Raw genomic sequence first — 27,701 nt, 5'->3', positions numbered from 1 at the left:
ACAGAATCAGAAACAGGCTCCAGGCTCTGAGCCATCAGCCCAGAGCCTGTTGTCTTTCTTTAAAGAATGTTGGGGGTTTTTGTTTGTTTGTTTTTTGACAAACGGTTAAGTCACTTACTGGACAGCTTGACCTTTTTGACACTTAATTTTAAGCTGTTTTGGGGCTACTTTATCTTTTACTAACTACTAAAATTTACTAAGATTACTAAATGGAGATCTTTCTGGAGCTTCTGCCGAATGCTCCTGGTGTTCAGCAAGGTCTTTCCACTCTAGCTGGTCTGAACTCCAATGTCTCCCAGCCCTGTATGAACTCTGGGAATTATTCAGCATACAGATGACCTGGTCTTCCTTCTTTATTCAGTCTAATGGAGTCTCACCCTATGTATTCCCAGCTTAGCATTCAGCCAGAACTCAAGGGACCCCCCTGTTCAGATTTCTGGACCTCATTCTCTCCCTCTGGTACTAAGCCCCTCCATTTTAGCCACTGCAGCCCCTGTATACTCGGATATTTATCATCAACTTAGTGAGACCACCACGTTCTCCTTTGGTCTCCCCACCCCCTGCTGCAGTCGAGAAAGTCTTGGCAGAGAGGTTTTCCCTTACGTGTTTCTCTTATCTCTAGGATCATAGTCCCATACTGCCTCATGTCCACTTTGGAGAAAGCAGTGTCACATACTTTTCTAGTTGTTTTCAGTAGCAGGACAAGTCTAGTGCCAGTTACTCCATTATGACCAAAAGCAGAAGCATCTGTCACATCTTTTGATTAATTTGATACCATTATTTGATTTCTTTTAGATTTCAGGCAGATCACTTATTCTCATAGTTTATCTTCATCCTCATTGCCTCAAATTGAATATATTATAATCAGTGAGGTTATCAATTTCTTTACTTCAGCTGATACAATTATAAAGTCTAAAGAATACAATCCTAAAGATGTTTGAATTCAGGAAAAACCCTTGGTGTGTTTGGTATAGAATATTTGTATATTATTTTTGTCCCATAGGTAACTCATTTTTAATCTTTTGGGGTGAACTCAAATATTTGCTTATCACTTTTGTGTTGACTTTTTTTAGCTTTAGTTTCAGATGACACTTTCTGGCCATATATGCAGATTTTGGGGTGGAGGTCTCTTTAGAGTCGATCTTAGGCATTCTTCTCCCTACCTCAAGTAGTATCTGATGTGTAGTCAACATGCATTATAAATATTTGTTAGCCCCAAAAAGAAAGACTGAATTTGAGGGGAGAAAAAAGCTTACTCTCCAAGCCAGAAGGTGATGATTACGATTATGCTGTGCTCAAAAGTGTAGCCAGCATCTTTTACCATTCAACACCATCACAATATCATTAGTTCAAGATATTTAAGATCAAATGAAAAGCAGCTTCATTCAAAGGTAACAATAATTGATTGATAATAATTTAAGAAAAAGATAATGCTACATCTTAATTCCAGAGCTGTTAGTATTCACAGCCCAGAGAAATGTAGGTCTGTCTTCCTTTTCTCTTTGAAGAAAATGAAATGATAGTCATACGGGGACCAATGTACAAAAAGGACTTGGAGGAAAGTAGCCCCAGCTGCGGGGACCCTTGTGAGTAATGTGTCATTTGCTATTGGCAGATAATCAACAAATACTGGTATCCATTCAATTCTCAGGGTCATTTCCCAAGCCTGATATTAAGGACCAGCGCTTTGAAAAAGCTCGCTCCACGTTTTGCTGGCATGGTGTAAAATGGGAGATTAGGTTTCACTGTTTCCCTCAAAAGCAAATGTAGTTTTCATTTTTCTGTTATTTCAGACAGCTTGACTTTTAACAGGCATTTAAACTCCAGAGCCGTAGATTTTATACTAATTCAGTGTGTATCTTTAACAGTCTCTTCTGGAAGTGAAAAGCCTTCTAGAGATGGGGGTAAAAAAAACAGTCCTAAGAACCTACATCATGGCAGATGGGACACATTGAGAAGTGGTGTGTGTTTGATTTCCTAGTGCCCCAAACACTTGGTAGAGTGAACCAACACTGGACACCAGAGGTTCAGTGACTGCTAAACCCATAATCCCAGTGTCCTAGTGGAAGTATTTAATATTTAAAGGACACAAAAGTGTGCAAAAGCCAGGTAAAATATTAGGTTTTCCCCTATACCTATTTCTCATAAATCATCTTTCTACTGCTTAGATTGTGTTACTCTCACCTGTATTCAGGCCAGGTTAATTTCCGTCTGCAAATCCAGTGGCTTATCAAAAGCAAAGTTAATAACTAAGCCAAACAGGTAGTAATCAATCCAATCAGTCTAATGATAACAAAGACCTCCTTCCAGAATCTTACATTAGTTTAGAAACTTTAGTTCAGCTTGAATGTATGTAGTTCAGCTTGAGTTAATTTCTTTCAGTCCTTTATTTAGAACATCTTAAAGGAAAATAAAGTACTCCTTTTTTGCTAAATGAAAGCTTGAAAGAGCACTGCATCATAACACCATACTTGGCGTCTTAAAAATAAAACAGAGGAAATCCCTTTTACAACAAGAAATTCCAAGCACGGTCTTCAAGTCATACTAAAAGTAATCAAGATTAAATAAGATCTGTCAGATCCATATCAGAACACTGGACATAATTTAAACCTCTATAATGATGGTGTGGATTTGTTCACTGTATGTGTTAGTATTTTATCCTTCCAGCCCTCACATTCCTGTCTGAAGATAAGGGATGATGGTATCTAATTCATGGACCGTGAGGATGGAATAAGCGAGTATATGTAAAGTGTTTAGGACAAGGCGTAGTTCTTAGTAAAGGATCAGTAAATATTAGCTGTCATTGTTTTCTATTATTTTTAGTTTTTTTTTTTTTAACATTTATTTATTTTTGGGACAGAGAGAGACAGAGCATGAACGGGGGAGGGGCAGAGAGAGAGGGAGACACAGAATCGGAAACAGGCTCCAGGCTCTGAGCCATCAGCCCAGAGCCCGACGCGGGGCTCGAACTCATGGACCACGAGATCGTGACCTGGCTGAAGTCGGACGCCTAACCGACTGCGCCACCCAGGCGCCCCGTTTTCTATTATTTTTAAATGAAATTTACAGAACAGTTTATTCTTGGGAAAGTGGGGTAGAAGAGAAGGGGGCTGGATTCAACCAACCTTGGATCCAATCCCACATCTCCTGCTGTGTGACCTTCAGCAAATTATTTAGTCTTTCTGACCTCTCATTTCTTCATCTCTTAAGAAGGGCTATGAATAATAACTCCTTACATATTTATTTGTGGACCAATTGAGATAACGCATTTGAAAGTTCCAGTCCTGTCGCTTGGCACATTGTAAGAACTCAGTAAATATTAGCTGAATCCGAAACTTCCATTTGCAAAGAATATATCTGTCAAAAACTAATTCCTACTGTCCTCTGGCAGTTTTCCTTTCCTTTTGTTTGTTTTATAGCTTTTATAGTTTGTGAATATTTTTGTCTTCTAATAAATGTGAGGTTTTTGTTTGTTTGTTTTTGCTGTTCTATTTTACTTTTTGGAAAGATCACTCAAGTGCTTGCTTGGATAAACTGATTTTGAATCCTGTTTTCTTTTTAAGTGGAACAGCGTAGTTGATTTAGAGAGCCGTGCCGGAAAAGGACACTTAGTACCTGTTAAGGAACTCCCGATTCTGCTACTGGTCTAGAGCACGGGCCACTCCCACAGCCTGTGTTGGCCAGAACAAAAATCTGGTGCAGGGAGAATTTCTTCGCAGCGAAGTGTAATGTGGTTACCATTGCTTTCCAGTAGCTCTTCAAGGACTACCTCACCTACAGGGATGCAGAGGAGGCATTGGGGGAGGGCCGAGAGGCTTGTTTAAATGTAGATTCCTGGGCACCACCCAAGAGCTTCTAAGTTAGATTATTTGGAAATGAGGTCTAGGTATTCTTATTTTGATAAGCTTTTCTAGTGGCTCTTATGTTCATTAGCTTTCAGGAATCACTATGATTCATACATAATTTGACTAGTTGGGTCATACTCCAAAACATGTTCCTAGACGCATTTAAGAAAACAACTACAGCCCTGAGTTTGTTAACTTGTGCAAGGGAAGACTTTGTGTGAACTGACAGCCGCCACTCCCAGTGTCTGCTCTGTCTGTAATTTCATTCCAACGATGATAGCTCTTCTAAGCACCTGAAGGGGGAAAACAAATGAATTCAAAATCAGTTTAGCACAGCAAAGACATCCAAAGCATTCGCTTCACCCATAAACTTCTCAAAAGATAAACAACAAAAGTGCCTCTATTTTATTTAGAAGTTTACAAAACTTCCCAAGAGCTTATACTATACCACACAACTATGCAGTATTGGTAATTGGGGAAAACACTCACTGAACGCAGGGGTACTGTCACCATGGGGGCCAGAGTTATGCTTTGATTATATTTCTCAGAAGAATGTGTCACTTCTATAGTCCGCCCGTGAAGTGCTGAGAATCTTCCTGTCGCCTTAAGCTATATCTCATGGACAAGAACCGTAGAGACTCCTTTGCCACTTCTTTCTTTAAATTTGCATCCAAGTTAGTTAGCATATAGTGCAACAATGATTTCAGGAGTAGATTTCCTGATGCCTCTTACCCATTTAACCCATCCCTCCTCCCACAACCCCTCCAATAACCCTGTGTTTGTTCTCCATATTTAAGAGTCTCTTCTGTTTTGTCCCGCTCCCTGTTTTTATATTATTTTTGCTTCCCTTATTTTCATCTGTTTTGTCTCTTAAAGTCCTCATATGAATGAAGTTACATGATATTTGTCTTTCTCTGACTAATTTCGCTTAGCATAATACCTGCGAGTTCCATCCACGTACTTGCAAATGGCAAGATTTCATTCTTTTTGATTGCCAAGTAATACTCCATTGTGTGTGTGTGTGTATGTATGTATGTATATATATACACACCACATTTTCTTTGCTCTTTCCATACTTTGGCTATTGTTGATAGTGCTGCTATAAACATTGGGGTGCATGTGCCCCTTCAAAACAGCACACTTGTATCCCTTGGATAAATACTTACTAGTGCAATTGCTGGGTCGTAGGGTAGTTCTATTTTTAATCTTTTGAGTAACCTTCATACTGTTTTCCAGAGTGGCTGCACCAGTTTGCATTCCCACCAGGAGTGCAAAAGAGATCCTCTTCCTTTGCATCTTTGCCAACATTTGTTGTTGCCTGAGTTGTTAATGTTAGCCATTCTGACAGGTATGAGGTGGTATCTCTTGTGGTACTTCCCTGATGATGAGTGATGTGGAGCCTTTTTTCATGTGTTGGTTGGCCACCTGGATGTCTTCTTTGGAGAAGTGTCTGTTCATGTCTTTTGCCCATTTCTTCACTGGATTATTTGTTTTTTGAGTGTTGAGTTTGATAAGTTCTTTATAGATATTGGATACTAGCCCTTTATCTGATGTGTTGTTTGCAAATATCTTCTCCCATTCTGTCGGTTGCCTTTTAGTTTTGCTGAGTGTTTCCTTTGCTGTGCAGAAGCTTTTTATTTTGATGAGGTCCCAGTAGTCCACTTTTGCTTTTGTTTCCCTCGCCTCCGTAGACGTGTTGAGTAAGAAGTTGTTGTGGCCAAGGTCAAAGAGGTTTTTGCCTGCTTTCTCCTCGAGGAGTTTGATGGCTTCCCGTCTTACATTGAGGTCTTTCATCCATTTTGAGTTTATTTTTGTGTATGGTGTAAGAAAGTAATCCAGGTTCATTCTTCTACATGTCACTGCCCAGTTTTCCAGCACCACTTGCTGAAGAGACTGTCTTTATTCCATTGTATATTCGTCAAAGATTAGGTGGCCATACGTTTATGGGTCCATTTCGGTGTTCTCTATTCTGTTCCACTGATCTGAATGTCTGTTCTTGTGCCAGTACCATACTGTCTTGATGATTACACTTTGTGGTATAGCTTGAAGTCTGGGATTGTGATGCCTCCTGCTTTGGTTTTCTTTTTCAAGATTATTTGACTATTCAGGGTCTTTTCTGGTTCCATACAAAGTTTAGAATTGTTTGTTCTAGCTCTGTGAAGAATGCTTGTTTTACTTTGATAGGGATTGCATTGAATATGTAGATTACTTTGGGTAGTTTTGACATTTTAACAGTTTCTGTTCCTCCTATCCAGGAGCATGGAATCTTTTTCCATTTTTTTGTGTCTTCTTCAATTTCTTTGATAAGCTTTCTATAGTTTTCTGTGTATAGATTTTTCATCTCTTTGGTTAGATATTCCTAGGTATTTTATGGTTTTTGGTGCTATTGTAAATGGGATCTATTCTTTGATTTCTTTTTCTGTTGCTTCATTATTTGTGTATAGGAATGCAACCGATTCTGTGCATTGGTTTTATATCCTGCCACTTTGCTGAATTCATGGATCAGTTCTAGCAGTTTTTTTGGTGGAATCTTTTGGGTTTTCCATATAGAGTATCACGTCATCTGCGAAGAGTGAAAGTTTGACCTCCTCCTGGCTGGTTTGGATGCCTTTTATTCCTTTGCGTTGTCTGACTGCTGAGGCTAAGACTTCCAATATTATGTTGAACAGCAGTGGCAAGAGTGGACATCCCTGTCGTGTTCCTGATCTTAGGGGGAAAGCTTTCAGTTTTTCCCCATTGAGGATGATATTAGTGTTGGGTCTTTCATACATGGCTCTTATGATCTTGAGGTAGATGCTTCTATCCCTACTTTCTTGAGGGTTTTTATCAAGAAAGGAGGCTGTATTTTTGTCAAATGCTTTTTCTGCATCTGTTGAGAGGATTGTGTGATTCTTTTTTTTTTTTAATGTTTTTGTTTTTGAAGGAGAGAGAGAGAGAGACAGCATGAGTGGGGGAGGAACAGAGAGAGAGGGAGACAGAATTTGAAGCAGGCTTCAGGCTTCAAAGCGGTCAGCACAGAGCCTGATGCGGGGCTTGAACTCACAAACTGTGAAATCATGACCTGAGCTGAAGTCAGACATTTAACCAACTGAGCCACTCAGGGGTCCCGAGGATTGTGTGGTTCTTTTCCTTTCTTTTATTGATGTGATGAATCACACTGATTGTTTTGCAGATATTGAACCGGCCCTGCATCCCAGGTATAAATCCCACTTGGTCGTGGTGAATAATTTTATTAATGTTTTGTTGGATCCGGTTGGCTAATATCTTGTTAAAGATTTTTGCATCCAATGTTAATCAGGGAAATTGGTCTATAGTTCTCCTTTTTAGTGGGGTCTATGTCTGGTTTTGGAATCAAGGTAATGCTGGCTTCATAAAAAGAGTTTGGAAGTTTTCCTTACATTTCTACTTTTTGGAACAGCTTCAAGAGAATAGGTGTTAACTCTTCCTTAAATGTTTGGTAGAATTCCCCTGGAAAGCCATCTGGCCCCAGACTGTTGTTTTTTGGCAGATTTTTGATTACTAATTTGATTTCTTTACTGGTTATGGTCTGTTCAAATTTTCTATTTCTTCCTGTTTCAGTTTTGGTAGTGTATATGTTTCTAGGAATTTGTCCATTTCTTCCAGATTGCCCATTTTAGTGGCATATAATTGCTCATAATATTTTCTTATTGTTGTTTTTATTTCTGCTGTTTTGGTTGTGGTCTCTCCTCTTTTGTTCTTGATTTTATTTATTTGGGTCCTTTCCTTTTTCTTTTTGATCAAACTGGCTAGTGGTTTTATCAGTTTTGTTAATTATTTCAAAGAACTAGCTTCTGGTTTCAATGATCTGTTCTCCTTTTATTTTGGTTTCTATAGCATTGATATCTGTTCTAATCTTTATTATTTCCTGTCTTTTTCTGGTTTTGGGTTTTATTTGCTGTTCTTTTTCCAGCTCTTTAGGTGTAGGGTTAGGTTGTGTATCTGAGACCTTTCTTCCTTCTTTAGGAGGGCCTGGATTGCTACATACTTCCTTCTTATGACCACCTTTGCTGTGTCCCAGAGGTTTTGGGCTATGGTGTTATCATTTTCATTGGCTTCCATGTACTTTTTTAATTTCCTCTTCAACTTCTTGGTTAGCCCATTCGTTCTTTGGTAGGATGTTCTTTAGTCTCCAAGTATGTGTTACCTTTCCAATTTTTTTCTGGTGGTTGTTTTCGAGTTACACAGCATCGTGGTTTGAAAATATGCACGGTATGATCTCAGTCTTTTTGTACTTGTTGAGGGCTGATTTGTGTCCCAATATGTGATCTATTCTGAAGAACATTCCACGTGCACTGGAGAAGAATATGTATTCTGCTGCTTTAGGATGAAATGTTCTGAATATACCTGTTAAGTCCATCCGGTCCAGTGTGTCATCCAAAGCCATTGTTTCCTTGTTGATTTTCTGATTAGATGATCTGTCCATTGTTGTAAGTGGGGTGTTGAAGTCCCCTACTATTATGGTAAAATTATCAATGAGTTTGTGTTTGTGATCAATTGATTTATATATTTGGTTGCTTCATGTTGGGGACATAAATGTTTATAATTGTTAGATCTTCTTGGTGGGTAGGCCCATTAATTATGATATAATGCCCTTCTTCATCTCTTATTACCGTCTTTATTTTAAAGTCTAGATTGTATGACATAAGTATGGCCACTCTGGCTTCCTTTTGGCGACCATTAGCATGACAGATGGTTCTCCAGTATGATTTGGTCACACTAGCTTTCTACCCCTTTTTTCTCTCTCTTCATCTTCTGTGATTCTTATGATTCTGATGCTTTTCCTTTTTAATGAGTCACTGAGTTCTCTAATTCTTTATTTTAATTTTTTAAAATGTTTTTAAACATCTAAGAGTAAGAGAGACAGAGTGTGAGCTGGGGAGGGACAGAGACAGAGGGACACACAGAATCTGAAGCAGGCTCCTGGTTGTGAGCTGTCAGCATAGAGCCCGATGCAAGGCTAGAACTTGTGAACCGCAAGATCATGACCTGAGCTGAAGTCAGACACTTAACTGACTGAGCCACTCAGGCACCCCCTGGCTTTCATTTCTTCCTGCTCTTTCTTTTGGGGTGAATTCCTTCATTTTGTCATTTTGGAAGATTAAAAGAACTAATAAAATAAAAAATTAAAATTAAAAAATTAAAAACAACACAAAACATCAAATAAAAAACAACAACAAAAGTAACAAAGACTACAAAGGACCAGAGAACACCACCAGAAACTCCAACTCTATAGACAACACAAGGCAATAAATTCCTATCTTTCAGTACTCACTCTAAACGTCAATGGACTAAATGCTCCAATCAAATACATAGGGTAACATAAGAAAACAAGATTCATCTACATGCTGTTTACAAGAGATCACTTTAGACCTAAAGACTCTGTCAGATTGAAAGTAAGGGGATGGAGAACCATCTGTCATGCTAATGGTCGCCAAAAGGAAGCCAGAGTGGCCATACTTATGTCATACAATCTAGACTTTAAAATAAAGACGGTAATAAGAGATGAAGAAGGGCATTATATCATAATTAATGGGCCTACCCACCAAGAAGATCTAACAATTATAAACATTTATGTCCCCAACATGAAGCAACCAAATATATAAATCAATTGATCACAAACACAAACTCATTGATAATTTTACCATAATAGTAGGGGACTTCAACACCCCACTTACAACAATGGACAGATCATCTAATCAGAAAATCAACAAGGAAACAGTGGCTTTGGATGACACACTGGACCGGATGGACTTAACAGGTATATTCAGAACATTTCATCCTAAAGCAGCAGAATACATATTCTTCTCCAGTGCACGTGGAATGTTCTTCAGAATAGATCACATATTGGGACACAAATCAGCCCTCAACAAGTACAAAAAGACTGAGATCATACCGTGCATATTTTCAAACCACGATGCTGTGTAACTCGAAAACAACCACCAGAAAAAAATTGGAAAGGTAACACATACTTGGAGACTAAAGAACATCCTACCAAAGAACGAATGGGCTAACCAAGAAGTTGAAGAGGAAATTAAAAAAGTACATGGAAGCCAATGAAAATGATAACACCATAGCCCAAAACCTCTGGGACACAGCAAAGGTGGTCATAAGAAGGAAGTATGTAGCAATCCAGGCCCTCCTCTGCCACTTCTCATTCTGTGTGTAGCAACATTTCTCTCTTTCTTGCTCCCCATGTGCTGGAGCAGCCCTGGAGCCCAGAAGGGTGCAAATGGGCTTGCCAGCTGCCAGAAAGAGAGGACTTTGATAATCTTAGAACTCCAAGTCTTCTTACATCGGTAAGTATTTTGATCCTCTACTGTGTTCCTTGCAGGAGTAAAGATGCCCTTAAATCACTCCTTATTTTACAAATGACCTTGGGGTTTCCCTGGCACACAGGGCATAGAACTGACAATCGACAAGATTGCTTACTCCTCCCTCTTTTTGCTAGTTCTTCTATGCTCCAGGCTTGTTCCCCAGAGGGTTTTCTAGGTTCAGCCCAGCTCCAAGGCCATGGCATCATCATGTTTCCTTGCAGTGGCTGTTCAAGAGAACCCAGAGAATCAGCTGATGAATTCATAGAAAATTTGACACTGCAGGCTTAGCTGGTCACATTTTCTTCTTATATGCAATTTTTGTTGACTTAGCTTTTACTGCATAAAAGCACTATTCCTGGTGCACCTGGGTGGCTCAGTCGGTTGAGCATTCAACTTCGACTTCGGCTCAGGTCATGATTTTGCAATTCGTGAGTTCTAGCCTCACGTCAGGCTCGCTGCTGTCAGCATGGAGCCCTCTTTGGATCCTCTGTCCCCTTCTCTCTGCCTCTCCCCCACTTTTGCACACACTCTCTCTTTCTTTCTCTCTCTCAAAAATAAACATTAAAAAAAAAGCACTATTCCTAAGAGAAGGTGCAAGTTTCATTTCAGTCATAAATGTTGGTTTCTGAACTTGGAATTTAACCACCATTTCCCACTCTAATTCTTCCTTCCCCATAAGACCATCAGTACAAAAGGTTTTTCATTTGTACTAACTTTAATTGGTCCATTTAATTTTTTATTTGTCAATATGAAATAATACTATGAGTGAACACAGTATGTCAGAATATGTCCTTGAAATAGCTCACTGTAATTATTAACCGCTTTTTTGAGCTTGAGACTTCTATCTGTAGAGTAAACATCTCTACCTGGGTATCCAAAATTCTTTCAGGTAACAGACAAGTTGGTTCATGACCTGGCCCCACAACTTCCCCTTTCTCTAGCCTTCCCAGACTGCTTGCAGACACCTAGACGGGCCGTGCCTTTCAGTTCTGTGACTGAGTATGTGCTGTTTCTGCTGCCTGAGTGCCCACCCCTCCCTTATCTGGCCAGTGAGTCCTTAGCATCATGATTGTTTCCTTCCTTCTGTGCAGATAAATGAGAACTGGTCAACCTCTGTAGTGAGTATGGTGGCTTCATTCTTATTGAGACTTATTATCTCAAGTGTTGCCTCTTTTTCTTTTCTTTTTTTTAAGTTTTATTTTTGAGAGGGAGGGAGAGAGTGGGTGCACAGGGGTAAGGACAGAGAAAGAGAGAGGGACAGAAAATCTAAAGCAGAGAGCCTGATACAGGGCTTGAACTCACGAACTGTGAGATCATGAACTGAGCCAAAGTTGGATGCTTAACTGACGGAGCCACCCAAGTGCCCCGCCTCTTTTTAGTTCTAATTGTAATCTCTTCTTTTGTCCTCTGATCTGTTCTTTATTTTCACCACCTTTTGCTTTCCTTTAAGTTTCTTTTTTTCTCTTCACTTCTCTTTCCCTGTCAAGCTCCAATTATTTTAAAATGTAATTAATTTATTCCTAAGGCATTTGACTTTAATTAAAACCATTAAATCATATTTTAAATAGTCAGGTAGATTCAATTTTCCCCCCAACAGTTCCCAAACAACAAATAGATGTATGACATAATTGCTCTAATAAAATAACACTTTCATTGTTTAATGTGTATTTATTGAAACCTTTTTGGCATATAATTGATACATAATAAATTGCACATAATGTACAACTTGATACGTTTTGACATATGTATCTACCTGTGTGACCACCACCACAGTTCAGATAGCAAATACGTCCATCTCCCTCAGAAGTTTCCTGCTGGCCCTTTGTGATCTCCTCTTTTTGCCCTCCACCCCCTGCCCGTTCTCAGGCATGGATCTGCTTTTTGCCATGGTAGATTGTTTGCACTGTTTGGAATTTCATATAAATAGTAACACACTGTATATACTCTTCTGTCTGGCTGTTCTTGTTCACACAGTAATTTTGAAATCCATCCATTTTGTTGTGTATCTCAGTAATTCATCCCTTCTTGTTCCTGAGTCATATTCCATTTTGTGGATATACCAGAATTTGTTCGTCATTCACCTGTTGGTGGACATTTAGGTTATTTCTGGTTTGGGACTGCTACAAATAAGAGTTCCTGTGAACATTTCATGTACAACTCTTTGTGCATCTGTATGTGTGTGTGTATTTCCTTAACTCTTGGATAAATACCTAGGAATGGAATAGCTGGATTGTATGGTAGGTTAAGAAATTGTTAACTATTTTCCAAAGTGGTGGTACCACCTTACATTCCTCCCAGCAATGTCTAAGATTTCCAGCTCCCCTACCTCTTCTCCAACATTTGGTGCAGTCGGTATTTTTATTTTTAGCCATCCTAATAAATGTAATAGTGTTATCTCAACATAGTGGTTTTTTTTAAATATATGTATATCTTGGGAACTTTTGACTACGCACCACATTTATTTAAAGGTTTTTAAAATTATAGAAGCCCATTTGAAAATTTTGCTACAAATTTATTTCACAGATATGTAATTAATGCCAGTTCCACCTGATTATTCATTAGCTTTCTGAGTCTGTTTTCTAGAAAAAGGGGGGAGTGACACCTACTTTGCCAAGCAGTTATGAGCATTAAACTAGATAATATCTGTGTAAGATCCTGTTATACAGTTACCCTGTTGCTGGCTAATAAATGATTCTTCTGGGCTGGGGATGAAATCAGACATTGTATATATTAATTATCCTTAACAGTATTTGAAATTAGGTAATTATCAGCCCATACCTTATCATGAGGTAGATCGACATAACATACCATGTGGCACAATTGAAATTGAATTCACTCAGATTTTATAGGTGATCTTGGTGCATCTGTTGGGGAGCTTTTCTCATTCTCAGGATCACATCACTCGTGCATATGTGTGCTTGTATATAGAGTTAGTTGGTTTTATGTGGTGTTTCCGTTGCACATTTAAAATTTTTGGATTCTGGCCCTCCTCACTGTAACGTTAGTTTCTAAAGCACAGTAGCTAAAACACTGAGTGCATACATATTGACAGTTATGGTCCTGGAAGAGTCCACACACACACACACACACACACACACACACACACACACATACATATAAATATATAATATGTTTATTTTAGATTGCATATAAGAGTTCCTACAGTATTTGTCTTTCTCTGTCTGATTTATCTCACTTAACAATGTCATTGAGGTTCATCCATGTTGTCACAGATGGCAAAATTTTAGTCCTTTTTATGGCTGAATATATATTCCAGTGTTAATATATACCAATTTCTTTAATCATCCATTGGTGGACTCAGGTTGTTTCCATATCTTGGCTATTGTAAATGATGTTGCAGTGAACATGGAGGTGCAGATCCCTTTTCTAGTTTGTGTTTTTGTTTTCTTCAGAAGGATACCCAGAAGTGGGATTGTTGTTGGATCATATGGTAGTTCTATCTTTAAGTTTTTCAGGAACCTCCGTACTATTTTTCATAATGGTTGCAGCGATTTATATTCCCACCAGTAGAGCCGAAGGGTTCTCTTTTTCTCCACATCCTTACCATCACTTGTTATTTCCAGTATTTTTTATAGTAGCCATCCTAATAGAGGTGAAGTAATATCTCGTTGTGGTTTTGATTTGCATTTCCTTGGTGATGAGTGATGGTGAGCATCTCTTTGATATGTGTGTGGGTCATCTGTGTGTCTTCTTTGTTGAAGTGTGTTTTAATCTTTGCCCACTTTTTTTTTTTTTACTGTTTTGTTGTTTGTTTCATTGTTGAATTTTAAAAATTCTTTGTGTATTCTGGATGCAAGTCCATTGTGCTCTGCAAATATTTTCTCCTAGTCTGTGGTTTATCCTTTCATTCTCTCAGCAGTGCCTTTTGCAGAGCAGAAGTTCTTAATTTTTTTTTTAATTTTTTTTTTCTCAACGTTTTTATTTATTTTTGGGACAGAGAGAGACAGAGCATGAACGGGGGAGGGCAGAGAGAGAGGGAGACACAGAATCGGAAACAGGCTCCAGGCTCTGAGCCATCAGCCCAGAGCCCGACGCGGGGCTCGAACTCACGGACCGCGAGATCGTGACCTGGCTGAAGTCGGACGCTTAACCGACTGCGCCACCCAGGCGCCCCAGAAGTTCTTAATTTTAATGGCATCCAGTTTATTGATTCATTATTTTTTTATTTTCTGGATCAGGCTTTTGGTGTCATGCCAAAGCAACTTTTGCCTAACTTAACATGACAGAGATTTTCTTTTATGTTTCCTTCTAGAAATTTTATAGTTTTGTGTTTAACACTTAGGTTTATGATGTATTTTTATTTAATTTTTGTGCATGTTGTAAAGTGAGGAACTAACTTCTTTGTAGATAATACTAGTTCCAGTACCGTTTCTTGAAAAGATGGTCTTTGTTTCTACTAAAATGACTTTGTGCCTTTCTCAGGCTGCAGTTGTGCATATTTGTATGGGGCTCTTTCTAGACTCTGTTCTGTTCCACTGATCTGTGTGTCTGTCCCTTCACCAATACCACACTATTTTTGGTCACTGTAGCTTTATATAATATAACATAGGAGATTCTCCATCTTAACAGGAAGAGCATTAAAAACTAAATACGTAATCTTCAAAGATGCCGATATTCAGTGGAGGGACCTGAGAGAGAGACACACACACAGACAGACAGAAAAAGAAAAGTTCGGGAAAGAGAATGAGGTGGAAGGTGGCCATGTGAAGTGTTCTGTTCTTAGGAATACTCACAACATGAGGTATCCTATTGCAGTGTGCATAAAGCACATTTCACTAAGTTTTTCTGACAAAATCTATATTTGATATTTCTCTCTCTAGAAAGGCGTTTGCATTCACTTAGAGGGGAACTACCGCTATGGCCTCTGGAGTATCTCCTAGTTTCTTTTCTGGAGTAGTATCTTTGACAGATAGATAATAGAAGACCTGAGAGAGAAGCATTTGTCTAGAATATGAAAGCCAACTTATAATTCCCCATATTAATGGTGGTGGGTAGAGAATTTTTACAGGCAAATCAAGTGATCACATAATTCCCCAAATCATTTTCAGATTGCTTTCATCAGTTTTTACTTCTTTATCCATCTATTCTCTTTTAACTTCATAGGCTCCTTGGGAAATTATATAGATTGTTCCAGAGGGAACATGTCACTTAAATATGAATTTGAACATGGCCCTGGTATGATTACCCTAGGGAGAAGTGACTTACTGGTACATCACAGAATGTCTGCAACAGTAACAAGAAGCTTATTTGAGGTGGCTGCTTGCCATTTTACTTCAGCAAAAGGCCTTTGAAAAACAAACAGAGTTACTCAGATGGAAGATAGGATTAATTTCTCCTTATGCAACTAAATACATAAGCAATGCATGTAAATATTTAATAAGTGAATATAAAAGGGCTCTTATAAACACAGAGTCAATAAACAACCTCAATAAAGTACAGGAAAGCAGTTTGCACTTTGCTTGGTGTGGTGTTTTCTTTGTTCAGTTAGATTAACAAACCATGATTTCATCATTAGTCAACAAGATAGTAGAGAGACCATCAAAGCAAACTACAGGAGAGTCCAGATTGATTCGTGCCAAACAAATGTTTGTGGCTAACAGCTGTATTATCACTGATTCTAATTTACACAGCCGGGGTTCTCCTTCACTTCCTAAGTGAGATGAATGTCATAATGCATGGTGTAGACACCCTCGCTGCGGCTTGAGTAATGAATTGGGTCAGCTCTTTCCACTTGTAGCCTCACCCCTCTTTGTAGGTGGGGGAGTTGCCCTGCTATCATTTTGTCTATTTTTTAAAAAAAAGCTCATGAGCTTCTTTCTAAGATTGTAGGGGTCCACTAGTAAACCATCCAGCATTTGAATCAAAAATATCAGGTGAATGTGTCAAAAAGCACCTGGATGTACAGGCTTTAAAGTATCTTCTTTTCCTTTCCTTAATTCTTAAATCAAAACTTGAGTACTGAAGAATAAGAAAAAGTATGCTGTGGCCTCTGTCTGCTCGCTGAGATTATTTATTCTGCAAGGGGTTTCTCTCCTTGGAGCTCTGGGTGATAATGAACAGGTCCTATGATGCCCATCCCTTCATTCAGTTCACCTGGTTAGTGGGAAATGTAGTACCATTGACTTGAGTACTCCACGATTCTTACTATCAAAGCAAACCAAATCAACCAGAATCTTGACTTTTTTAGTTATCTGAAATACAAAGGGAGAGTCCTATGTAGTTAACAGAAGGATGGCTAAGTATCCCAGACAGTTGATCTGGAATATCTGTTAGCTGTGGATAGAGTGTTTAGCTGTCAGAATTCTACTCTGAGCAAAGGGGACCTAATCCCCAGGAGAGCATCGGGGAAGAGAAGAACCACAGAGAGAAGCCGTAGTGGAGCAGAAAGAACCCTAGGCTTGGTACGGGCACTCTGAGTCCAGTCCTGGCTCCGCCTCTCAGTGGATGCCTGTCAGCAAGTAATTTCTTGACCTCTCTGAGTCACATTGTTTTTTTCCCGGCTATAAAATGGGGGGGGGGGGCGCCTGGGTGGCGCAGTCGGTTAAGCGTCCGACTTCAGCCAGGTCACGATCTCGCGGTCCGTGAGTTCGAGCCCCGCGTCGGGCTCTGGGCTGATGGCTCGGAGCCTGGAGCCTGTTTCCGATTCTGTGTCTCCCTCTCTCTCTGCCCCTACCCCATTCATGCTCTGTCTCTCTCTGTCCCAAAAATAAATAAAAAACGTTGAAAAAAAATTAAAAAAAAAAAACAAAAAAATAAATAAATAAATAAATAAATAAATAAAATGGGGGGGGGGTAATTTTGCCTCACAGAAATGGATGAAGATTAAGTAAAGTAATGTTTGTGAGAACAAGCAGTACAGAGTATGTGTTCAATAAACAGTAATGTTGAACAATTGCAAAATAGAACCAATGATGCAAGGTTAGAGACAAGTATGGGAGCAGTGCCCTTAAAGGTTCTTTCATCTCATAGTTCTTAACCCTAGCAGCAAATTAGAATGTTCTTGGGAACTTTTACAAATAATCCAGAGTAAAATAATCAGAATCTCTTGAGGTAGAGCCCAGACATAGAAAAAGTGTTTAAGTGCTCCAGGAGCGGTACAGCCAATGTTAGATGAAGTCATTCCCTTCATTAAAAATGAGGAAATTTAAGCCAAAGATAAGTGAAAAGGAAGCCCAAGATTATTCTGCTAGTTATGGCAAAGTACGACTACCTTGGACACAAGCATCCTGTATTCTCTCACTTGTTTCTCTAACATGGTCTCTGATTCCAAAAGACCTCCTAGAACAGGTGTCATATTCTGGTGCAGTGACCCAACAAATGAGGAAAATCTTCCATATGTATGTCCGGTAGGTAGGTAGGAAGGTAGAGTCTCTCTGTTCACGAATTCAGGCTAGAAGACAACTATTAAGAACAGTGTGAGAGTTTTGTTGGATCAGAGACCAGACCTGTGGGGAGGGTGGGTCTGGAAAGCTAGCTTCACAGAGGAAGTGGCAGAAATAGGTCAGGAAAAATGATTTTATCAGGTAAGCACGGGGAAGAAAGGCATTTTAAGCAGATGAAACCGCCTGGACAAACACATAGAGGCATGTTCCAGGAAGGGCATATGGTTTCATGTGACTGGAGGGACAGGTGCGATGGGACTGGTTGTTAGCGGCCATGTTGGTTTTCATAATTGGCATTTGACAGTTTTGAAATTGCTGTTATCACTGAAATTAAAGGAACTGCTTAACTGTTTTGGTCTTTTTACTTTCAGGTAGAAATCTGAACAGACTGATTTGGCCTATTCTTTCTAGGTATTTCAGAAAGGCAAGAAATATCCAATGACATATATTTTTGTCATTCCTGTCTCCATCATAGTTAGACAGTAAACACAAAGGTGAAAAATAAGGGGAGGAGGGAAAAAGCCAGAGAGTCAATCTGTTAGAGGTTTAAGAAATGAAGATATATTCCAAAAAGCAGGCATCTTCAACCAGCTTACTGAACTCTGTACTAGAGATTTTTGTTTTTTGTTTTTTTTTAAGGAGGCATGTCTCTGAGAAAGAATCCACCCTTATTAATAGATGTAATTCACTAATGAATAAAAAGTTTACTCAGCTTCAGGAACACTGTTCAGGGAGCAGCAGCATTAAATAAAGAGGGCATGGAAAGGCCTTTTGTGTTCTTTTTTGTCCTGTATGAGGAATCCTTTCCCTTGCAAAGCACCAAATTGCATTTCCCTACCCTGCCACATTGCCGTGAACGTGTTCTGGTACATTGTGGCTCTTCCAGGGATACTCCTCATATCAATCCTGAAGCCTTTCAAAACATGGATGGGAGTCAGAGTCGATCTGTGCCAACATTCCTGCTGAGAATGAGCCCAGTTCCAATATGTGTGGGGGAGCCCCCACTTCCCGCTCTTGCCTGTTTGGGGTACACAGATACAGCTGACTACAGGGAATGCAAAGTTAAGAAACCACGTGGCTGGAACACTATCACTTACTCTTTCATAATGATCTCTGTCCAGGAAACTTAAAAAAAAAGAAATCAGGTTTTTCTATCATTCTGTGCAGCTGCATGCTTTGATGAAAAGCTACTTCTGCTCCATAAGCAAGAAAAACGCAGAAGAACGGTGGACAGATTCTAAATACAGACAGGGGCTCCGGGAGCCCTATGTGTCTTTTAAAACCCTTCCAGCCAACTCGAGTACTAAGAATAGAGTAACTACTTGGCTTGTGCCTTCATTCTGCACATGAAGAAACTGAGGTTTCAGGAGCCAAAGTGTCACTCCCAAACTGAAGGAGGAGTTGGGCACCACGCCAGTGTGTAGTACCTGGGTCTCTTGACACCTGTGGGTAATCCATAAACCTGAATATGGTTGCAGTTAGCCAGCTTGTCAGTGATAGGGTGGGAGATGTTGCCTATTTGATCAGAATAGGACTTGGTTTTATAAATCTATCCCTACTGACTTGACTTTTAACCACTCACAAGACCTGTGTGTCTTGCGGCCCCATTTACCTCTCCATGCACTTCTGCCTTCTGATCCTGCATACAGGGGTTCACCGTGACCGGGGTCACACATACTCCCAAGGAGTACTACTCACTGCCACTCCCAGGCCCTTGTGTGGTGTCTGTATTTTGTTCTTTCTGACATTGTCTAACTCCGTAGATTCTAATTTGGGGAACCCTTGTATGGGCTTTGTACAGGTAGTATTTTTGGTCGGTTTGCATGGGACCTGTCAAATTTTATAAGCAGACATGGAGTCAATTCTCACTTGAACACTTGAGTTTTAAATATTACTTTTCCCTGTTAAGAAAATCTTGCTAAAAAAAAAAAATCCCTTGCTTTGGACTTGTATCTGTTTTCCTTTCCATCACTTCTTTCCCCTTCTTGGTAATGATAATGAGGAGTGCCTCCCATTTGCGGTCATTTAACCTGTGTCCACTCACGGAGAGAATTCATGAGTAATAATGTGTTCTCCAAAGCCCTAATCTGTGGATAAAGACCGGAGGGAGAGCTCTGACTCTGGCTTATAACAAAGTACCTCAGAGCCATAATTCTGTCCACTCTTATCTAATATTAAATCTGACCCAGATTTTTGTCCCAGTGGACTGTAAAGCTACACTTAGTGAGCACCTGCTAGGTTTGTGTGGGAGTCCTCTTAGCTGTGAGGTCCTTCCTGGTACAGCATTGCACCCGGCACGAAGTTGGAGAACCAGGAATATGTGTGTTGAATGAAGGGGATCAGTGAAAACTGCATTTCCTCAGTGTCTTATCCTGAGGCCCCTCCAGATGGAAATGGTTCTCCCGTGGCCTAACACATTCAGTTGTTTCTTGACTCTGAGCTGCAACTTGACCTTCTTCCAAAGATGAAGAGGAAAGGCATTATTCATCTGAGATTTGCCTCACAATGTTTAGCACGAATTTGGTTTCTAAGGAAAGGCTGGCAAAGCACTGACACAGGAAAAATTATTCTTAGGTATTCTCTGATGACCATAGACTGAGCAAGGTTTTTGTATAGTTACCGTAGCCATGAAAATAATCACTGGACAACATTCCTAGTGGCAAAAAATACCAGCCCCTAGAACTTTTTGATTAATGTCAGGAGTCGGGCTAACAGAAATGCAATGCCAGCTGGGCCCGCACTCCCTTTACCAACCCCAAACATTTATTCAGCATCTTACTGTGTGTGAAACCCATGATTTCCCCTTGCTTTTGCTTGTTTTTTAATGTCATTCTGAGGGCAAAAATGTAAAGTTTTGCAACTGATGGTTTGTGATCATCATTTGTATCTATAAAAGGTGATATTCCTACTCACCTGGATACAATTAGGAGTTCAGGGACAAGGTTTTGGTGGTGAGTGGCACACATTAGGTGCTCAGGAAATACAGAAAGGAAGACGGAAAGTTGAGAGGGAGGCGCATAGAGGGAGTGCTCCTCGCTCATGCCCTGGCATCAGTCTACCTGGGGTCTGACAGGCTCTGCCAGCCCACCTGCTGGGTAACATGGTACCATCCATTGACTTCCAGCTCGTAAGTTTGGTCATCTTTAAAATGAGATAGTATCTACTATGTAGGGTTTTTGAGCGACTTAAATGAGCTAATTACATGTAAATGTCTGACATAGATCAGCTCAGCAAACGTTCATTTTCTAATATAATTAATCATAAGTTCGGGAATTCCAGTGATTGCCTTCTTTGAGAAAGCACTCGTCTGTTTATCTTCCTGGACTTAAAGATGAGTCATCATCAATATGGATTCCTCAGGGCAGAGAGAGCCAAGAACCCTAGAATTCCTCAGGAGAATCATCAGTCACAGAGGACAGCCGTCAGGGACTCCCCATGGTGCTCTTGTCCCAGCTGTCCTCCTCTGAAGGCTTCCCCTCTCAAGCTAGGGATCTCAGGCGTCAGTCACAGTTTTCACCTGACCGCTGTCCTCTTGCCAGAACAGAGGGCCAGATTCTCCTTTCCATTGTGTACATACATTTTCTTCCTGAAGAAGAGGAAGCATGTTTTCCTGAGAACAGGGCCTTTATTAGCCTGTCTTCTAGGGAGTTTGCCTTGAGATAGAAGACAGACGAACTGACACGGCAGGAGAGGCACCATCTGGCTGGTGGGCTGATGCCTGCCCATTAATCTTAGGGCTGGATGTCAGTATTTCTTAACCTCTTGGAAACTAGCATTGTCCTGTAAACTAAGAAACACCAATTCTAGCTCTTCCAGAGACATCACTATTTTTCCCCCATGGTTAGGTTTCCTCGGAGTGAAAGTACATTTTCTAAAATTTTTGCCATCAGGTAGAGTAATAATAAAAACATAAAAGCATTTAATCCAGTGAATGAGTAATACTGGCAACTGAAGGAAGTCCGAGAGTTTCCCCAGTATTTTCCTGAAGCAACTGATAAGCGTAAGCAGTTTGGGGGAAGTGGGGGCAGGGAGGGGGGAGCCCTGCTTTGGAAAGTCTTAGCAGTAGCTCCTCTTACAATCACCTCCATTGCTCTGCACTGGACATGGAAAGAGAGTGGCCTGGCTTCTCCCGCCTTCACATAGCTACCATGAGTGGGCACACTGTGTACGAGGAGGGTTTTAAGGACGAAATATCTTCACTTAATCCTCAGGACAACTGAATTCTGAGGTAGATACTATGTTTAGCCCCAGGTACAGAGGAGGAAACCGAGGCTCCAAGAAGTAAAATAAATTTTCCAAGGTCAAACAGTTGGTAAGCAATAAAATCAGTAGAAAACTTCCAGGTTCCAGAACATTTTCTCTTAACCATGACTACCCTGCCTGAGGAATTGTTAGTCCTACTTGAAGATCTCAACAAGAGGCTGGAGGGACTCAAATTTAGCATTTCTTTTCTCCAGGCTTTTAAAATATTTTATTTTCAGTAGAATTCAGTAGCATTTTTGATCCCAACAAGAGCAAACTGCCCATATGGGCAATTTGGGGACTTGGTATTTCCCATAATGTGACCTCTACCCTGATAGTAGAGTAGCACCCTGTTATGAGTCAGGTTCTCCGGAAGCAGCTGCTGAGATGGAGTTTGCCAGGCAGGTTATGTATTAGGGATCGCTGCTGAAGGGGAGTGGGCACAAGGGAAGCTAAACTGCAGTGCAGGCCTGACAACGTCTGCCAACCACATGCAGCATGGCGGAGCATCCATGGTCCTGCAGAGCTGTCCTGTGGTGAGCTGAGAGCAAGGGCCTCTACACCCCTGCTGCCATCGGTGGATAGGCCACCCACGGGAGGGTATTCCCTTGGGCAAGGAAAAACTGTTCAGCTGAGGCACACTCTTAAAAGTGGACAGCATTTCTATCACTGAGGCAGTGTGTTCTTCTGTTTCCATCTTGACACTTTCAGTTTCATTGGAAGTGTGAGTTTACACCATGGTAAATGTTATCTCTAACTCAGCCTATTGTTTGCTTGGCTTCTAGGTAAATAGGCATTGCACAGTATAGACAGGTCTTCAGCCATCGGGACTCCTTCTACTCTAGACCTAGGCAGAGGCAAAGGTGTAATATCTATATTTTCTTTGAGCCCTGTGATTAAAGTCATATGTGGCATTTTTTTTTAAATACATGAAGATTTTGTTTTACATTCATCATGTATCATGTCTTTCATGTGGAGCCAGTTGGCTTTTTTGGAGACCAGTGATTAAGATTCCAGATTAAACCCTCTTTCCATGCTCCTTCCATCATGAAACTAAAGCAGTCTTCCAACTCACTTCAGCACAGACATTAAACTGCATCCCAGCTGACTTGTATCTCGTCCGCCCAACCCGACCACAGGATTTATTCCTGCCGCCTCCACTGGGTTAGTTTGCCTTGCAGGATCAATTACTGTTGCCCAGAATTGGCTTGGCCACTGACTGTCTCAGCTGCAAGGTGTGCAAAACCTTCCTCCATTTCCTTTCCTTTCAGGTTGGAAAGCTTATCCAAGAAGCAGCTGGAAGAAGTAACTTGAAGAGAGTAACTCTGGAACTTGGAGGGAAAAGCCCCAATATTATTTTTGCCGATGCTGATTGTAAGTCACCCACAGATCTCATACATGTGCCAGCACACTGCCTTCCGGTGCCCTCTTTGTATCTCCACTTTGACAGGACACTAAGAAGAAGATCTGGGAGACTAAGGGGCACTTAAGTAGAAGAATGTGGCTCTTTCCTTCTAAGGAGCAGATAGACTAATGTTGGGAAAGAACACTTGTCAGTTGACAGCTGAACAGAGTTTGTTTTCTGGACACTAATGAGCTTCTTTGACTCTGTGATGCTGTAGAGCAGGGTAGAAGAGATGAAGGCTTGCTCAGGGCTGTGCAGTGCAAAGGGGAGTGGCCTAAGCCTCTGAACGGCTGAAATACCCTCTCTCTGCCGAGATGCAAGAAATCTGAAACTTCTCAACTGTGCCTGGTGGCTCTGCAGATCATTAAAAAAATACTAGTTCACTAGGCCTGCCAGCATTTCCCCAAACCCCCAACCCCTTCTCTGTTTAGTGCCCCCATCCTCTGCTGCTTCCATGACTTTCAGCCAGGATGACAACCTACTTTGGTAAGTCCCGTATGAATGGACCTCAATTAGGTGATTACGCCTTGGAGGTAGGACTCTGTGGCAGCATGGAGCAGCAAACCTAGGAAATCCCATGTCTCCAGGCATGATGCCATGCAGTCCATCCTGCCTAGGTGTGGCCTTTCTGTTTAGAAAAGCTTTCCAGGGAATGCAATTCCAAAGTCTCTTTCATTCTTTCTTTTTCTTCTTCCCATCCTGCCAGGCGCAGCTGCTTTCCCTTTCATCACTGGAGAGATCAGACAGCAGAAAGCAGTTTGTCTGACTCTCAGCCCCAGCTTGGAGTCCGCAGAGAGTTCAGCATCGGCTTCATGCTGGCTGTCCGAGGGATCAGAACTCTCACACCTAAATTTCTCTTGGGGAGTAGGCCCTCCACTCACACCACTGGTTGACTGATGGGAGTCAGTCATTTAGCAGCTAACACACCATACTTACTAGTCCTATCTTGAAGGATACGCTACGACATGAAAAAGTTTTATGCCATTACACCATCCCATGTAAATATAGAGGAAACTTGGTGATTTTCAAGAAGATCAGTTTCTGTTCTAGCTTATTAATTCAACAAAATACAAATTGAGCATACAGCTACAAGGTTCTGTAGGGTAAGGTTACACGTTGGCAGTCCATAGACAAGATGCAGGCATACATATGTTTACCTGTCTAAATGTCACACAGCACTTGAAAAAAGAAAAACTGCACATTAAAAATACTGACTTCTGTTTTTTCTTAAAATTGACCATCTGGCAGCCAGTGGCTTACATTCACGCAGAGCAACAGCCAAATGTAGTGTCTTTCCTTCTGAGCCTCCATCAGATTGTTTCAGTAGCTGGCAGATTCCTACCGTTACATTATCTGCCTAGCCCCTTGGCATCCTGGAGTTTGAGACCCCTGTTCTAGATGACGTGGTCCAGTCCTTCTTTTTACAGAAGAAGAAAGAGGCTCAAAGAAGTGAAGTTGTCCACGTTCACATAGCAAGTAACATCAGGGTCTAGTTAGAACTTCCACCTAAGCTGCGTTCTCAATCCAGTGCTCTCCCCGGTGCTGCCTACTCACCATACGCTCTGCGGTGAGCGTGGCATTTATACCTAGGGCTCTGGGGAGAGGGATGGGAGGTGACTCTGTAGACACACCCCTCCGCAGGAGAACTAGTGCTGAGGACGTGGCTGTTTTCCTCTTGCAGTGGACTATGCTGTGGAGCAGGCTCACCAGGGGGTGTTCTTCAACCAAGGCCAGTGCTGCACCGCGGGGTCTCGCATCTTTGTGGAGGAGTCCATCTATGAGGAGTTTGTGAGAAGAAGTGTGGAGCGGGCCAAGAGGCGCATAGTGGGGAGTCCCTTTGATCCCACCACTGAGCAGGGACCCCAGGTAGAGAAATAATAAACATCTGCTTTCTTAATCCTTGGCGAACACTGGACACTCTAGTGGGACCCCAGAAACAACTTCTTTTTTCTGCTTCCTCCTTACTCTTCCACCTTGTCTTCATGGCTAGAAATGTAGCTGGTGAGGCATTCTTATTTCTCATACTTCTCTTTTCCTTTCTAAATTTTATCTCTGAAACACTAAGGGATTAGGGTTGCCTTAAGGATACTTTGAACTTTGGGGGTAAATTGGAGTGTCTCAGCTCTAAAAAAGACCTGTGCATGACAAGATGGATGTTGACCTTGAGAACTGAGACCCAGTGGTAATCACTGGCCTTCAAGACCCTTCTACAAATGCCTTTGTCAGGGAGAGTGGACATCTCTTTTTCCCAGAAGCCACTTATCCTTCTTCAGTGGCTGAGGAATCTCTCCACCAACCTGACCTACTTTGGGGAGGTCCCATGTGGCTTGTAAATGTGTAGGAAATGAGGGCTATCTCCTTCCCACTCTGCTCTATGTTTCTCTCTTAACCTGAATGCTTCATGTGGTGGGATGGGGTGGGGAGGGCCACAAAAGTCCCTGCAGTCCACACTATTTGGCTCTGCAGGTTCTCCACAATCATGAAGGCATATTTCCAGATAGAATTCTGGTTTTAAACTGTAGATAGAGCCCAAGAATTTGTAAAGGCTATTTGGACCAGATTGCATCTAGATCTCTAGCGTGTGGGTCTTCCCGATAAGCAACAACATCACCTAGGTTGGGGGACCGTTTGAAAGATGACTGATGAGCAGTTAAACCCAAGTGAATTTAGGTTTTTAACCATAGTAATTGAGTGATACTTATGACTTTTGGGGAGCAAGGTTGACTTTATTTTATGGAATAGAAAGTTAGTCCTCATTCTTTGAACTTGATCTTTTCCTCTACGGGTGTAATAGGAGGTCCAATTAAAAATATTTCCCAATAGGATTTGATGTGTGGTGCCATATAGCTCACCTATTGTTTTCATCTTTTTAGTATCAGTACAACTTGCTGAACTGTTCATTTGGATGTAGAGGTCAGTTTTCCCCCATTTGTAAACAATGACTAATCAATTAGCCAAGTTCTCTATCATCTGAAAACATGGCCTATGTCTGATAGTTCTGATTTGGCACTCTCACACTGTCATCAGTGCAGTAATTTACTGAAGTTCCCAACATGCTGGGTGGAACCATAAAAAAACCACATGTTTTGTTGGTGAAGAATGGGTAAGTGACAGCAGTTCCATGTGATAGGACTAGATATCATGGAGCTTTGAAACAAAATCACAGGTGAGAGATTCTTGAGAACCCACTCACTTTACACGGAGTCATTAGGAAATTTCTTTTGTAGATTGACAAGAAACAGTACAACAAGATCCTGGAACTCATCCAGAGTGGTGTGGCAGAGGGTGCCAAGCTGGAATGTGGAGGCAAAGGACTGGGCCGAAAGGGATTCTTCATAGAGCCCACGGTGTTTTCCAATGTCACCGATGATATGCGGATTGCCAAGGAGGAGGTATCCAATGTGGGGTTCTAACAAAAGCCACATCTTTCTGGAATGGTTTCCAGAGCACTTCTAGTACATGATATTCTAGCTGTCGCTCTTTATATTTTATATTCTGTAACAGCTATAAACATCACTATGAAAAATCTCACTTTCAAGAAAATGTTAAATCAAAAGGCAAGCAAGCTAGATGGAGGCCAGGTGACCTGCTAAATGATTGCATTTATTATTAGCCCAGAGGACAGACACCATAGCCAATCATTGGCCTTAGTAATACGCTTGCAACAGGTCTGTTCCTTCAGATGTAGGTTACTAAGCTGTTCCCCAGGAAAGAGATGGCACCCAAGCATCCTCACGTTCGTGCGAGAGAGGAACCAGGAGCACATCAGCCAACAGTCCAGACCAGCAGTTCTGAGATCTGGAGCAGTGTCTGGAGAATCGGAGAATGCAGCTTTAACAGTAGAATCGAGTGATGCCAGGGAGGGTGGAGGAGTCAGGGTCCTGAACAAACTCTAAGGTTAGACACATGTACAATCCTATTCTGCCAAAGGTTATTTTACAGTTCTGTGCTGCTAAGCAGAAATGAAGTTTAAATAATGAAAGCAGAGCAAACTTGTTTTGCAGTGTGGAAAACAGTTGTAAAGGTGCTGGCAAAGCAGCCCTGTGTTGGGTCAAATGATTTTGTTGCAGATCTTTGGCCCCGTTCAGGAGATTCTGAGGTTTAAGACAATGGATGAAGTGATCGAAAGAGCCAATAACTCAGACTTTGGACTTGTGGCAGCTGTCTTCACTAATGACATCAACAAGGCCCTCACGGTGTCTTCTGCAATGCAGGCGGGGACTGTTTGGTAAGATCAGAGTCCGCGTCATTGTTCTAGCCGTAACGCATGCCAGTGGCTGTGTGGGGACCTCATAATCTCCAGAACCTGGGTGAAGTAAGCACATTCTCTGGGGGGATGGGAATACCAAAAGCAAGGAGACTCCCCCCCCCCCCCCCGAGAATGGATATACACCCATTCCTGGCCAGATTGGGAAATCAAAGCAAATTTTATTTTATTTATTTTTTTTATTTATATATGAAATTTATTGTC

At 41.1% G+C, this 27,701-nt stretch overlaps 1 protein-coding gene across 3 annotated transcripts in view; it reads left to right on the top strand.

Annotated features, from left to right (window-relative positions):
- ALDH1A2 (aldehyde dehydrogenase 1 family member A2) overlaps positions 1–27,629 on the top strand; it is a 91,224-nt gene extending 63,595 nt beyond the window's left edge. For 2 of the 3 annotated variants that reach the window (XM_040492815.1, XM_040492816.1), the window contains exons 9-12: positions 23,097–23,199; positions 24,912–25,096; positions 26,458–26,622; positions 27,301–27,628. In XM_040492815.1, the coding sequence (XP_040348749.1) occupies positions 23,097–23,199; positions 24,912–25,096; positions 26,458–26,622; positions 27,301–27,462 (615 nt within the window). In that variant the 3' untranslated portion in view covers positions 27,463–27,628. Of the gene's footprint in view, positions 1–23,096; positions 23,200–24,911; positions 25,097–26,457; positions 26,623–27,300 lie in introns of all 3 variants that reach the window. The other variant, XM_040492814.1, reaches the window with a different exon arrangement.
- Positions 27,630–27,701: the final 72 nt, after the last annotated feature.

The sequence above is a fragment of the Herpailurus yagouaroundi genome, unplaced genomic scaffold, assembly GCF_014898765.1.
Source record: "Herpailurus yagouaroundi ecotype Mexico unplaced genomic scaffold, PumYag 184, whole genome shotgun sequence".
Classification (NCBI taxonomy): Eukaryota; Metazoa; Chordata; class Mammalia; order Carnivora; family Felidae; genus Herpailurus; species Herpailurus yagouaroundi.
This window is presented reverse-complemented; position numbering and strand designations above follow the sequence as displayed.